The sequence below is a fragment of the Notolepis coatsorum genome, assembly GCF_963971535.1.
Source record: "Notolepis coatsorum genome assembly, chromosome: 1".
Classification (NCBI taxonomy): domain Eukaryota; kingdom Metazoa; phylum Chordata; class Actinopteri; order Aulopiformes; family Paralepididae; genus Notolepis; species Notolepis coatsorum.
The window spans coordinates 827,611-842,533 of record NC_140165.1 but is presented as its reverse complement, the minus strand read 5'-3'; the positions used below and the strand labels follow the sequence as shown (position 1 = coordinate 842,533).

At 44.6% G+C, this 14,923-nt stretch overlaps 1 protein-coding gene across 1 annotated transcript in view; it reads right to left on the bottom strand.

Annotated features, from left to right (window-relative positions):
- Nucleotides 1-1,126: 1,126 nt before the first annotated feature.
- The window catches only part of LOC311239708 (sorting nexin-9-like), a gene marked incomplete at its 5' end in the record, with an annotated part of 34,495 nt that continues 20,698 nt past the window's right edge, over nt 1,127-14,923 (bottom strand). Inside the window, 5 exons of the mRNA XM_084328118.1 lie at nt 1,127-5,574; nt 6,380-6,471; nt 8,483-8,597; nt 9,932-10,021; nt 14,077-14,153. Of these exons, the coding sequence (XP_084184244.1) occupies nt 5,527-5,574; nt 6,380-6,471; nt 8,483-8,597; nt 9,932-10,021; nt 14,077-14,153 (422 nt within the window). The 3' untranslated portion in view covers nt 1,127-5,526. The remainder of the gene's footprint in view (nt 5,575-6,379; nt 6,472-8,482; nt 8,598-9,931; nt 10,022-14,076; nt 14,154-14,923) is intronic.

Below are 14,923 nucleotides of genomic sequence, written 5' to 3'. Positions count from 1 at the left end.
AAAACGAGACGATTTAGAAATGGGCAATGGGGGAAATACGTTGCAATTTTGCGAGGTGGACCGGCCGGAAACAGCAATGACGTAACCACTAAGTACACCTCCTTATAAGAGTATTGCTTTTTCCTACAAAACATTGATTAATGAATTTATCATTTAAAAAAAAATGTGCGGTCCCAAATGTATGTTTGTTGTTTACATGTTGCGTGCGCATGTATCCTCCTCTCCCTACTCGGAACGCACCCGATTGGATAAATGACACGCTGGTGCTCTAGTGCGACATCTAGTGGCTGGAAGTTATCTATAGCACCTTTCAAAGAAAGGCATCGTCATGCAACATCTAATTTAGTAGAGCATTAAGCAAATGCGCTAGATGTACGGTATATGCAAGTACTGTGGATTGGAAATGGCAATGCTGCATGGATATTTAGGGTTTCCTAAAATGTGGATGTTCAGGATTCACAGTGACAAAATGACCTTTGTCAATCCTAGGGTAATACTTTTGAAAACAAAACAAAACGATACAGTTCCATGACAAATGGAAATATCCCTGTTAATAACAGCGTTGTCATTTCCATCAGTAAGGGCCCCGTGTCTGTCCGTCTACGTCTACGTATTTACTCTTCAGTGATTGGTCGGGGCTGACGACGAGTCCCGCCTCCCACCGGATCTGTCTCCGTTTTGATGGACAGACGCATGTCGGGAGAGGATGAACTCTTTGGAAATGACGAATACCTCGCCGTCTGTAGAGAAATTGCCGTTTTTGTGCAAATGCATGATTATGTTAGCGAGGTTCTACTTAGAGAAACTAACCGACGGACGGCTAAACCCTTTCTGTAATCTGACCCTGGGTCAGCGCGTCCACTCCCTAACGAACCGACGGACAGCTAAACTAGGGATGTCTGATATTATCGTCCGATATTGGCATTCAAATGTAATATCGGAAATTAATACATTTTATTTACATTTATTTAACCTTTATTTACCCAGGCAAGCAAGTAAGAACAAATCCTTATTTTATTTATTGTCAAAAGTATGCATAATGTTGTGTTAATTCCACAACAAGAGATATGTAATGTTAATTACCTGAAATTATTCTGTTTTTTTTTGGGGGGGGGGGGGGGGGGGGGGGGGGGGCTGCATATATCGGTATCGGAAATTAAGAGTTGGACAATATCGGTATATCGGTAAAAAAGCCAATATCGAACATCCCTAATCTGAACCCTTTCTGTCACCTGACCCTGGCTCAGTGTGTCCACTCCCTAACATATGTCTGCCTAAAGCTATGGTAAATTATATATATACACACACAGTTTTTTAGATGTAAGTTTGTTTTATATATAATATGTATATATTTCTTAATTCTTTTTTTCATACTGGTATTTGGCCAAGCTTAGTGTGGGTGTGTATGTGTGCACATGACGGGAGAGTGTGATCACTGCCAGCAGTGTGTCTATAGAACAGAGAAACACAGAGGAAAGGAGAAACGTTAGATAAAATAATCTCTCTCTCTCGAAATCCAGAATTACATAAAAAAAAATTATATAATATAATAAAAGACATATCTCCCAAAATAAACTGTATGTTACACAGACTACTGTATATCAGTATTCTACACAACCCTTTGCATATGAGTCCTTCATAAATAATAATAATAAAAAGGCGAGGGCCAGACCTGCATCCAGAGAGGGGGGACTTTGTTCAATAATCTGCACGGCTCCGACGGCTGAACGCAACCTTTTTGAGCCTCCTCCGTCCTATAATCTCTCGTTTAGTTGGAAAACTTCAAAAAAGGGGGGGGGGGGGATATCACCTATCTGTTTCTTTCCCACCCTATTTATTTTAAATATAATGGAAATAGAATTAGGATGTAACTAAAAAAAGCAGTAGATATCCTACTATTGTTTTCCCCCATACTTTGAACCAATTTGGACGTGTCTTTTTATTTTTCTCTGACCTCAGGGCCCTCGAAATCCATTTAAAAGCGAATGGATAATACATTTATTTCTTTTAAAGATCCTGGAAATGTTTAATTCCTGGAGGAAAAAGGTTTTCGATCTGGCGGCAGAAACATATACCTCAATAAAGCTACAGCCGTTTGAAAACCTTTTCACTCCAGTTTTTTTTAAATGTTTTAGTCTGACTTGGACATTTACACGGTTCTGCTCCTCAGCCTAACTTTCATTGGTAGTGTCTAGATCCCATAGCCCGGAAGGACATTTCCATGGGAATTGTCACTTTTTGACCTGGCATCAACGTTTTCGTCCAGGAAGGTTAGTTATAAAGCTGATCCCTTATACCTTAAACCACTCTCACCACCTAAAAATGTGTAACGCATATACAAATGACCATCTATACAGGCTCTAGACACCACCGCGTTCATTGCCTTCAAAGCCTACCGTATGAAACCCATTCCGAAGTCACTCAAAATGATCACCGCTGGATTCCGATAACTGCTAGATTCTATTGAAGCGGATGTCCAAATTTGCAACTAAAAACCCAAACCGTAGCCCTTAACTTAACCCTTGACCTTACTGGAGTCGAAAATTTTTATTGCGATCATCCATGTTCGAAGATGTCGCCACACTTCCATAATAATCATAATAATCCAGTTGGATAATTTTTCTCACCTTTAACCCTTTCATTGCCACACGACAGAAGGTTAACCCTTTACTATCACACAACCGACGGCATTAGCGGAGCTAATGATGCTAATGATGGAGCATCGCCGTCGGTTGTGTGATAGTAAATGGCTAACCTTCTGTATTGTCACAGTGAAAGGGTTAACCGGCTGTCGTGTGGCAGTGAAAGGGTTAATAGATTCTAGCCATGTTACGGTCCTCGTGGGATGTGTAGGGAGGTCAAATGTTCTGCCGTCATGTGATCAAAATGGGAGCTCCGCCCACAATGGTATTCAGAACGCAGTTTAATGTAATCAAACGGGAGCTCCGCCCACAATGCGATTCAGAACGCAGTTTAATGTAATCAAATGGGAGCTCCGCCCACAATGGTATTCAGAACTCGGTTTAATGTAATCAAATGGGAGCTCCGCCCACAATGGTATTCAGAACGCAGTTTAATGTAATCAAATGGGAGCTCCGCCCACAATGCTATTCAGAACTCGGTTTAATGTAATCAAACGGGAGCTCCGCCCACAATGCTATTCAGAACGCAGTTTAATGTAATCAAATGGGAGCTCCCCCCACAATGGTATTCAGAACTCGGTTTAATGTAATCAAACGGGAGCTCCGCCCACAATGCTATTCAGAACGCAGTTTAATGTAATCATGTGGGAGCTCCGCCCACAATGCTATTCAGAACTCGGTTTAATGTAATCAAACGGGAGCTCCGCCCACAATGCTATTCAGAACACAGTTTCAGCTTCTTACATTTTCTGGCCACTTCCCTCACAAAAAGCCAAAGTCCCAGACGATACTTTCAATTGGTAGAACAAACAACCACTCAAATTTAAGCCAACCCCTGTGCCACACAATGGCGTTTGTCGGTTGATGATTTGTTGGAGCAATGCCTGTCAAAATGGCGTCTGCGTATTTTTGCATTCGAATGTTGCCCCGAGTCTCGACTACAACCGTTTTTTTAAATCAGATTATTCTTTCTGTTTGGGACTTCTGATTGTTTTGACCAAAAGGCCACGGCTGGGCCGTCATGCGTTAGGAATCCAACGCGGCCAAAGCGCCCTGAGTTCAAAAGGATGTTTTCCGGATTATAGCAAGTATAGTAAGTGATTACAGGAAGTTTCTGTAACAAAATCGTTATTTCGCCACTAAAAACGACCGTTTCGATTTATTTTATGTTGTGGACCATCTCACAGAGGTGGAATATGCCATTTAAAATAAATATTGGCTCTACCACCGATTTACATAATTATTTATTTCTTTCCGGGGATGGCAGAAAAACATGTGACCTCCCTAACGTGGGTTTGAATCCAGCGCGTGACCGTGCGTCTCATGTCTTCTCTCTCTCTCTCTCCCTTATTTTTCCCTTTCACTCTCCTTTGTATACACCTTCTTTAGCCCCGCCCGTTCCACTTCTAACGTCTTGACGAAGCCGCTATATAGCTATCGTGGATGTTAGCCGACCAAACTGAATAAATAACACGTCCGTACGGACGAACACCTGCCTAGCTAGCTAGCTCATTCTCCTGGTAACAAACATAACTGTGAAGAGAAGGAACAGGTGGCTCGCCGTTTCTTGGACCTTCGAAGGCTGATTCTACGTCCCTTTCTGGATACCGTGTCACGCCGCGTGGGAAGTGAATTACAAAGGCGGCAAGCTAGCGGCGTCCTTGTTGCAGAGGAACACAAGGTGAATACCCACAGTCCTCACGCAGAGCCGTCGCTAACGCCTGCACGTCACACGTCCGCCCGAGGGGGGACAATTCTTTGTCACCAAATCAGGATAAATCCACGACCCCAAATTAGTTTGGAAGAAAAACGTGTATCTAACATTGACATATCTAACGACGAAAAAGATTAAGCCAGTCGGAACATTTCACGAGTTAAAAGCTTTGATACTTTAGAAAAGTAAATGGACTAGAGTTTTTTTTTCCTCCTGCGTAAGGAAACCATACCTTCATTATCGTTTCCATGGACACAGGGAATAAACAATAAACTGTGAAATTTAAATATTTTCAACTAATTTCCGGTTCTTATTTACAAAAGAGACAAAGAAATATAGGGGGGGGGGGGGGGGGGGCACCGTTAGTTTGCTTCCTGTTTGAGGCAGAGGTGTTTGGACCGCAGTGGGACGTCGTCCAACTCTCTGCGTAGGAGAATGGTGAACAGCGTCTCACACACAGGGGTGAACGCCGTCACATACTATCCCATGAAAGCATACGTTTCCTTAAAAAAATGATATTTTTTTTAATAGAAAAAGATGCATGTTAATCGATTAGAAAATATGGCTGCTTTTCTCCATTCCTTAAAAAGGTGACTCTTTGTGAAGACATTACTTCATATCTAGACATATTTTAGACTTGTATTTCGCAGCATAACATTCCATGTATCACAACACTGTCGTTTTAGCACAGCTGAAAGTTAAAGTGCACAAAAATAGTACACTGAGAAAAACAACAAGACAAAAAAAAGTTAAATTATTGATTTTTCCTGAAATTAGTTTAGAAGGATTCGAACGAGGGAAATTCTTTCAACCCACGGGTAGATATCCTCGTTCAATTTTAAGAAATTAGGATTTTTAAGATTCAATATACTCACTTACTTAAAATACTTGTTAAGATTTCTTCTTTTTCTTTTTTTTGCAGTGTACAACTTACATGTTATTCCCGACTCACTGCAATGGAAAGGTTGATGATGACGCAACACGTTGATGCACGGAGCAAAGGAATACCGTCCCGAGGCAGCTGAGTAACATAATATGTGTGTAAGTGGTGTGAAGTGCGTGTGTGTGTGTGTGTGTGTGTGTGTGTGTGTGTGTGTGTGTGTGTGTGTGTGTGTGTGTGTGTGTGTGTGTGTGTGTGTGTGTGTGTGTGTGTGTGTGTGTCTTTCCTCTTCACAGTGTGGTGAACTGGGCCAGAGCCAGCCTCAGTTTCTCTGCAATCTAAAAAGAAGATAATGTGATTAATATACAATCAACTAATAATTAATATCCTCAAGATAAAACCAGATTGTAAAAACATTCTGTTATTCCTTCTTTAACATTCTGCTATTCTTCCTTTAACATTCTGTTAATCCTTCATTCAACTTCAACTTCAAATGACTTTATTTTCCTTTCGGAACTTCATTGGTGCAGAGTGGTTAAAAGACAAACATACAGACACTCACCACTATTTAAAAAACACCAGCTTCGTTAAAACTACAGTAAAAAGACCACTATATAAAAAAACTACATTAAAACTACAGTACTTAAAGCATGATATATTAAAAATCCATGTGGAGCAGTTCTATATGTATATAAATAATAAATAATAGTAGTACAGGTTATATATGTCCATCAGGTGGAAGGGGAGTCTATTTTAAGATTACCAAACACATTGCTCTTTTGTTTATAAATAAATTAATAAATTCTTTTTTAAATGTTTTTTTTTCCTTTAAGGATTTTTTTTTTAAATTTGTTATTAAGATTGTTTGGTCTGACGGATCAAGACACTGTGAGTTGTTTGAAGAAATAAGAAGAATAACATGTCCAAGAAATAAACTTTTCATTCATTCATTCATTCATTCATTAAGATTCAATATATTATTCTGTTATTCTTCTTAACTATTCCTAACCTCCCTCCCTCCCTCCCTCCCTCCCTCCCTCCCTCCCTCCCTCCCTCTCTCCCCTCTCCCTCCCTCCCTCCCTCCCTCCCTCTCTCCCCTCTCCCTCCCTCCCTCCCTCCCTCCCTCCCTCCCTCCCTCCTCACCAGCTCGTAGAATTTGGCCTGCTCTTCCAGGTAGAGTTGCATGACTCGGTTGTAGTCATAGATACGGTTGCTATGGAAGTGATTCATCTCAGCTGTGGACACAGGTGGCAGGTGGACAGAGTCATGTTACGCACGGCCCAGGGGTGTGTGTCTGTGTGTGTGTGCGTGTGTCTTTATCGAACACACCTTAAAAGGTGATCAGTTACGGGTCTGTCTTTATGAATTGTGTGTCTTTGTGCATTCGTGTGTGTGTGTGTGTGTGTGTGTGTGTGTGTGTGTGTGTGTGTGTGTGTGTGTGTGTGTGTGTGTGTGTGTGTGTGTGTGTGTGTGTGTGTGTGTGTGAAATTGAAGGACACAGTGCTATCCCCGGTCTCCATTAGCTAGGCCTAGCGTGGTATAGTACGGTTGGGTCTGTGTCTCCATTGCGTTTCCTGTAAAACCCTGGTTGCTAGGCAACGTTTAAAAATTCACACCACCAACTGTGGTCCACGAGCTAAACTCATGATGATACAACGGTCCCAGCCGGTTCTGGTGTCTGTCTCAGCCGGGGTCCAGCCAGGCAAACCCTGGCCAAACCCTGGCCAAACCCTGGCCAAACCCTGGCTAAACCCTGGCCAAACCCCTGGCCAAACCCTGGCCAAACCCTGGCCAAACCCTGGCTAAACCCTGGCCAAACCCTGGCCAAACCCTGGCCAAACCCTGGCTAAACCCTGGCCAAACCCTGGCCAAACCCTGGCTAAACCCTGACTAAACCCTGGCCAAACCCTGGCTAAACCCTGGCTAAACCCTGGCCAAACCCTGGCTAAACCCTGGCTAAACCCTGGCCAAACCCTGGCTAAACCCTGGCTAAACCCTGGCCAAACCCTGGCTAAACCCTGGCCAAACCCTGGCTAAACCCTGGCTAAACCCTGGCTAAACCCTGGCTAAACCCTGGCCAAACCCTGGCCAAACCCTGGCTAAACCCTGGCTAAACCCTGGCTAAACCCTGGCTAAACCCTGGCCAAACCCTGGCTAAACCCTGGCTAAACCCTGGCTAAACCCTGGCCAAACCCTGGCCAAACCCTGGCTAAACCCTGGCTAAACCCTGGCCAAACCCTGGCTAAACCCTGGCCAAACCCTGGCCAAACCCTGGCCAAACCCTGGCTAAACCCTGGCTAAACCCTGGCTAAACCCTGGCTAAACCCTGGCTAAACCCTGGCTAAACCCTGGCCAAACCCTGGCCAAACCCTGGCCAAACCCTGGCCAAACCCTGGCTAAACCCTGGCTAAACCCTGGCTAAACCCTGGCTAAACCCTGGCCAAACCCTGGCTAAACCCTGGCCAAACCCTGGCTAAACCCTGGCTAAACCCTGGCCAAACCCTGGCCAAACCCTGGCTAAACCCTGACTAAACCCTGGCTAAACCCTGGCTAAACCCTGGCCAAACCCTGGCTAAACCCTGGCTAAACCCTGGCTAAACCCTGGCCAAACCCTGGCTAAACCCTGACTAAACCCTGGCTAAACCCTGGCCAAACCCTGGCCAAACCCTGGCTAAACCCTGGCTAAACCCTGGCTAAACCCTGGCTAAACCCTGGCCAAACCCTGACTAAACCCTGGCTAAACCCTGGCTAAACCCTGGCTAAACCCTGGCTAAACCCTGGCCAAACCCTGGCTAAACCCTGGCTAGTGGAGACCAGGCATTAGTGAGCGGTTACAACATGGGTTAGTATGCGAGTGGGTGTGTGCTTGACTCTGCATAATTATATGTGCGTTTATTTATTTAACTTTTATTTGTATTCTTTTCAATTTCATAATGAATACGACGTGACAGCAAAAAACATGGTACTGATGCGTTTAGACATGGTGTGTGTGTGTGTGTGTGTGTGTGTGTGTGTGTGTGTGTGTGTGTCACCTTGTAGAGAGTAGGACATGGTGCTGATGCGTTTAGACATGGTGTGTGTGTGTGTGTGTGTGTGTGTGTGTGTGTGTGTGTGTGTGTGTGTGTGTGTGTGTGTGTGTGTGTGTGTGTGTGTGTGTGTGTGCGTGCGTGTGTGTGTGTGTATGTGTGTGTGTGTGTGTGTGTGTGTGTGTGTGTGTGTGTGTGTGTGTGTGTGTGTGTGTGTCACCTTGTAGAGAGTAGGACATGGTGCTGATGCGTTTAGACATGGTGTGTTTCTCCTGAGTGGTGATCTTTCCTGCCGCCACCAGCCTGTCTCCTTCCTTAACCTTCTCTATAGCAGCCTGGAGAGAGAGAGAGAGTCCTTTTGTTAACACCTTCCTCCCCATCCTGGACCCTCGTCCTAGTCCTTTTGTTAACACCTTCCTCCCCATCCTGGACCCTCGTCCTAGTCCTTTTGTTAACACCTTCCTCCCCATCCTGGACCCTCGTCCTAGTCCTTTTGTTAACACCTTCCTCCCCATCCTGGACCCTCGTCCTAGTCCTTTTGTTAACACCTTCCTCCCCATCCTGGACCCTCGTCCTAGTCCTTTTGTTAACACCTTCCTCCCCATCCTGGACCCTCGTCCTAGTCCTTTTGTTAACACCTTCCTCCCCATCCTGGACCCTCGTTCTAGTCCTTTTGATAACACCTACCTCCCTGTACTCTTCAACCCCTTCCTGTATCACCTGGTCAAAAAAAAGAAGGATAGAACAGGAGAGGACAGAAGAGAACAGGAGAGGAGAAGACGGGAGAGGACAGGAGAAGAGAGGAGAGAACAGGAGAGGAGAGGAGAGAACAGGAGAGGAGATGAGAGGATAGGAGAGGAGGGGAGAGGACAGGAGAGGACAGGAGAGGAGAGGAGAGGAGAGGAGAAGAAGAGAGAGGAGAGGATAGGAGAGAAGAGGACAGGAGAGGAGAGGAGAGAACAGGAGAGGAGAGGAGAGGAGAAGAGAGAAGAGAGGAGAGGAGAGAACAGGAGAGAACAGGAGAGGAGAGGAGAGGAGAGGAGAAGAGAGAAGAGGACAGGAGAGGAGAGGAGAGAACAGGAGAGGAGAGGAGAGGAGAGAAGAGGAGAGGAGAGAAGAGGACAGAAGAGAACAGGAGAGGACAGGAGAGGAGAGGAAAGAAGAGGAGAGGAGAGGAGAGGACAGGAGAGAACAGGAGAGGAGAGGAGAGGACAGGAGAGGACAGGAGAGGAGAGAACAGGAGAGGAGAGGACAGGAGAGGACAGGAGAGAACAGGAGAGGACAGGAGAGGAGAGGAGAGAACAGGAGAGGACAGGAGAGAACAGGAGAGAACAGGAGAGGAGTGGAGAAGAGGAGAAGAAGAGAGAGGAGAGGAGAGAAGAGGACAGGAGAGGAGAGGAGAGAACAGGAGAGGAGAGGAGAGGAGGAGAGGACAGGAGAGAACAGGAGAGGAGAGGAGAGGAGAGGAGAGGAGAAGACATGAGAAGACAGGAGAGAACAGGAGAGGAGAGGAGAGGAGAGGAGAGGAGAGGAGAGGAGGACAGGAGAGAACAGGAGAGGAGAGGAGAGGAGAGGAGAAGACATGAGAAGACAGGAGAGAACAGGAGAGGAGAGGAGAGGAGAGGAGAGGAGAGGAGAGGAGAGGAGAGGAGAGGAGAGGAGAGGATACCTTGTGTACTGCGATGGTGTCGGGGAAACAGCCCAGGAGGCCTTTGTACTCGTTGTTTGTCTCCATCAGGTAATGAAGGTCTTTTCTGGGCTGAAGGAAACACAGGAGTGAGAAGAAGAGCTGGCCTCACGCGTTCACCTGCAAGTAACACCTATGTTACTCCTATGCAAGAGACCTATGTTACTCTATTTAATTAGGACTACAAGTACATATTGTATTAGAAACGTCAGAATGTTATCTTTCAAAAGAGACCAGGCTCATGCATGTGCTATAAGTATAAAGTATAGTATTTTGGTTTGCAAGAAAAGTATGCAGTCCTCAAGTTCAAGTAAAAAAAAAATGCCACTTTTGGGGGCGCTAGTTAATATGTTGAGTGTTTGATCGTTTGGCTCTTCTTTTATAAAAGAGATGGACTCTCACAATGTGTGTGATACTGAGTTCAGCAAATAATATGGCTTAAATAAGTATCATCTTTTAACCCTTTCAGGTGTGTGTGATCTCTGAGAACTGAACATGTCATATTTGTGAGTATGTCTGTAAAAAATATTTTCTTTAACACTATGATCGCCGGGGACGAGTTAAGACGTCATTCCTAGCCATGCTCATTCTGCCGAAGACGCCATAACTCGTCTTTGATGTCAATATTTCAAAAATCTGTGACCGAAATCATATTTCCCCTCCGGAGCCCTGAGACACACTGCAAAGCTCCACTCAACTCTCTAGCGGTTCAAGAGCGCCATCTGGTGGCCGATCGGCAGATCGCCAACCGGAAATGAGCCTTTGAACCGGTAGTGCTCATCCATATGTGGTCCGGGCACTCGCTATCGTTAGAGAGACTCCGTCTTGACACAGTGAACATCGATCGGTGCAAATAACTCGAAAAAACAACATGATTTGGACGTATATACTATTATACAACCTGGAAATGGATCGGGCATTTCTCCATCCCATAATAGAAAAAATTCTGTTCCACGTAGAGCTGCCGCGATAACCGCATTACAGCGGTATCGCTGTTGCATCACGCCCACCGCAGAGTTGGGCTGAATACCGCATCACCGCTGATTTTTTTAATAATAATAAAGTAGCGCCCAGACGTTGGACTTGCGGCTCTGCAGATATACCCTACTCGGTTCCAAGCGACCCTATTGGGTAGAAGTGGTACCAGAAAAGTCATGTGAAACATTGCAGACCACTGATTGGTCAGAAGAGAGACGCGTCACACATTGCAGTCTCTGAACAAAAACAGAAAGCCGCCATCTTTACTGCCTCGCTAAGGATGTATTTCATTCAGGATTTGTTTGCGACAGCACCAAGTGTAATAAACAGAAAAGGATGGATTCACTGTGTATTCGGCCTCATTTATTGATGAAACAAAACCGACATCAACCCAATTTACCACCGAGCAGAAAGTTTAGTGTCACAACAAGATCGCTGATGTGTTAAGTTTGTTGTTATTAACCTAATACTAACGTCAGCAGATATACACGAGAGGTAACGTTAAACCCGGGTTGCTTGGTAGAATAGACACAATGAGGTAACGTTAGCTTTAGCACAATAGACACAACGAGAGTCTGGTTAATGTTGTTATTGATTGATTGAAACTGTGTTAAACTCTGGCTTGCTGCAAGCCCTCGGACATGCCCACGGAGCTTTTAGTGTACACAAGCGGCCCCGCCTGCATCCCCACACGGAGACAAACAGAGTTTTTTTTTTGTGTGCGCACTGTGCGGTAATAACCGCGGCGGTAGGAAATATTTCGCAAATTTGTGCGGTAAGGAAAATATCAATACCGCGGCAGCTCTAGTTCCACGCTCATCTGCCAGCGGCGCGAGGAAGCCACGGTAAGATTCAGCGTTATATTCTAACGTGTTCCATATAAACTGCTATGATGAACATATGACCCACTCTGGATGAATCATCTAACGCTGCCCACGGAATTATAAACGATCCCTCGCCCATCCGGTCATCATCAGATGATATGTAGTAACTCCTAGAAGTACATCCAGTTGAAATTTTTTTTCTCGCACAGATTCCTACCAAACTGTATTTGATCATCAATATAATGCATTTAGGGCTATAAATCACGTTCTGAAGAAAGCTGCAGAAAACGATAAAAACATACTTATACTTTAGACCGTATTTTAGTATGAATATGTGAATGAAAAAGTTTAACGTTGCTACACCCTGAACAATACATATAGGACATTGAATGGGCCATGATAATGGCAATTTAGCAATAGAATTAAAAAAGTTATAGCCCTGCAAAGAAGGGGAACTTCTCCATAGACAAATAGAGATGGCGAGGGATAGTAAATTATGAATTTAACCCATGACGATCAAAGTGTTAATTAAAAAGTAAAAATTCAAATGTTGATTTAGAATTCGAAGGTTCGAACGTTTGGGCTCAGCCTGTGTGTGTGTGTGTGTATGTATCAGGGTTTCTGTTAGAATTTTTTTTTGCAGGTCTGAGTGTCCGGTAGATTTCAATCTACCGGACAAATGGGATAAATTCCGGTCAGAGTTTATTGAGCTTAAAAACAATTGATAGGCCTATATAAAGAATGACATCATCAAGGCATTTATAATATTTTAACTTAAAACTAGGCTACTTTTGCGTATATACAGTCATTAATATATTCCAAATAAAATAAGTCCCTCGAGACTTCGTGCTGCTGCCGACTTGAGGTGTCGGTGGGCAGTCTGCCCGACATTAACAGCAGTCTGTTATAATCACATTTTTATGAGCTTAACGAATTCCGTTATATTGGACATTTGTATTAATTATATCAAGCGAAGAACTGAGAAATTTGGCAGAGAGAGACGGCAACATTAACATTATCGTGGGTTTGCGTGATGTATATCTCCACCTCCCAACGACTTGGTGCTGGTCGTAATGTCCTGTGAAAATAATTCCCTCTAAACACAATTCGATTATTTGAATTGTATTAAAATAGGCTAAAATTAAATAGCCTATGAAATGAACGAAACAATCATTACATTTGTTTCATCGTTGCTTCACCATGCAGCCGGTCTAATAATGACATCCTGTTGTCAGCGCGAGCTGGCTGCTGATATATTTACGTGAAGCATGGAGCTGCAGACCCACAGAGCAGCTGTGTTTTTAGGTCCGGTCTGGAAACCGCTCAGCAGCGCCCCCCACCCAACAGCTGAATTGCCAATGGCTGAATTGGAGTACTGCACCCTGCCGGCCTGCAGATGGATGCTTCTCGCAAATATATCAGCAGCCAGCTCGCGCTGACAACAGGATGTCATTATTAGACCGGCTGCTTGGTGAAGCAACGATGAAACAAATGTAATGATTGTTTCGTTCATCGCATAGGCTATTTAATTTTAGCCTATTTTAATACAATTCAAATAATCTAATTGTGTTTAGAGGGAATTATTTTCACCGGACATTATGACCGGAGAGATTAAATATGTCGGACTTCAACAGATTTTGCCGGTCAAATACCGGTAATTACCGGCTAACGGAAACGCTGGTATGTATGTATGTATGTATGTATGTATGTATGTATGTATGTATGTATGTATGTATGTATGTATGTATGTGTATGTATGTATGTATGTATGTATGTATGTATGTATGTATGTATGTATGTATGTATGTATGTATGTATGTATGTGTGTGTGTCCGTGTGTGTGTGTGTATGTGTGTCCATGTGTGTCCGTGTGTATGTGTATCCGTGTGTGTGTATATGTGTGTCTGTGTGTATGTGTATCCGTGTGTGTGTGTGTGTATGTGTGTGTGTGTGTTTATGTATGTATGTATGTATGTATGTATGTATGTATGTATGTATGTATGTATGTATGTATGTATGTATGTATGTATGTATGTATGTATGTATGTATGTATGTCCGTGTGTGTGTGTATGTGTGTATGTGTGTGTGTATATGGTGTGTGTCTGTGTGTATGTGTGTGTGTGCGTGTGTATATGGTGTGTGTGTGTGTGTGTGTGTGTGTATATGGTGTGTGTGTGTGTGTGTGTATATGGTGTGTGTGTGTGTGTGTGTGTGTGTGTGTGTGTGTGTGCGTGTGTATATGGTGTGTGTGTGTGTGTGTGTGTGTGTGTGTGTGTGTGTGTGTGTGTGTGCGTGTGTATATGGTGTGTGTGTGTGTGTGTTACCTGCTCGGCCACGATCTCTCCTATCTCCTCGTATATCTTGCCCGCAGCTGTGAGGGCGTCTGTTAGCGTCGCCTCCCCTGCAGAGCAAACACAACCACCAGCCTAGTTCACTTATATAGAGATATACAGAGCCAGTAGGGCTGTTTCCCTGAAGCCATAGTGCACAGCGCCTGGGAGCAGACAGTAGGGCTGTTTCCCTGAAGCCATAGTGCACAGCGCCTGGGACCAGACAGTAGGGCTGTTTCCCTGAAGCCATAGTGCACAGCGCCTGGGACCAGACAGTAGGGCTGTTTCCCTGAAGCCATAGTGCACAGCGCCTGGGACCAGACAGTAGGGCTGTTTCCCTGAAGCCATAGTGCACAGCGCCTGGGACCAGACAGTAGGGCTGTTTCCCTGAAGCCATAGTGCACAGCGCCTGGGACCAGACAGTAGGGCTGTTTCCCTGAAGCCTGTTTTTGGGATTCGAACTTGTACAATGTATATATATTCTCTGCTTCGAAGTGGTTATGCTTTGGCCCTCTTTCGAAGTGGGTTATGCTCAGAGTTTATCTTTAGAGCAGGGCGATGGACCGCCAGCCCTGATTCCAAACTCTAAGCATAACCCACTTCGAAAGAGGGCCAAAGCATAACCACTTCGAAGCAGAGAATATATATATGTACAAGGCGGAAGAGCCCTTCAGAGCTAAACCAATCAGAGAGGGTCTTCGCCTGAACGCGGGCTAGCCAATCAGAGAGCGTCTTCGCAAACTGCGGCTCCGGAAAAAAAATCACTCCGCACAGAGAGGAAACTGGCATCCATCTTGTTGTCTGACTCTGGAGAAGACGGGTGAGCGCATAATGTTGGCGT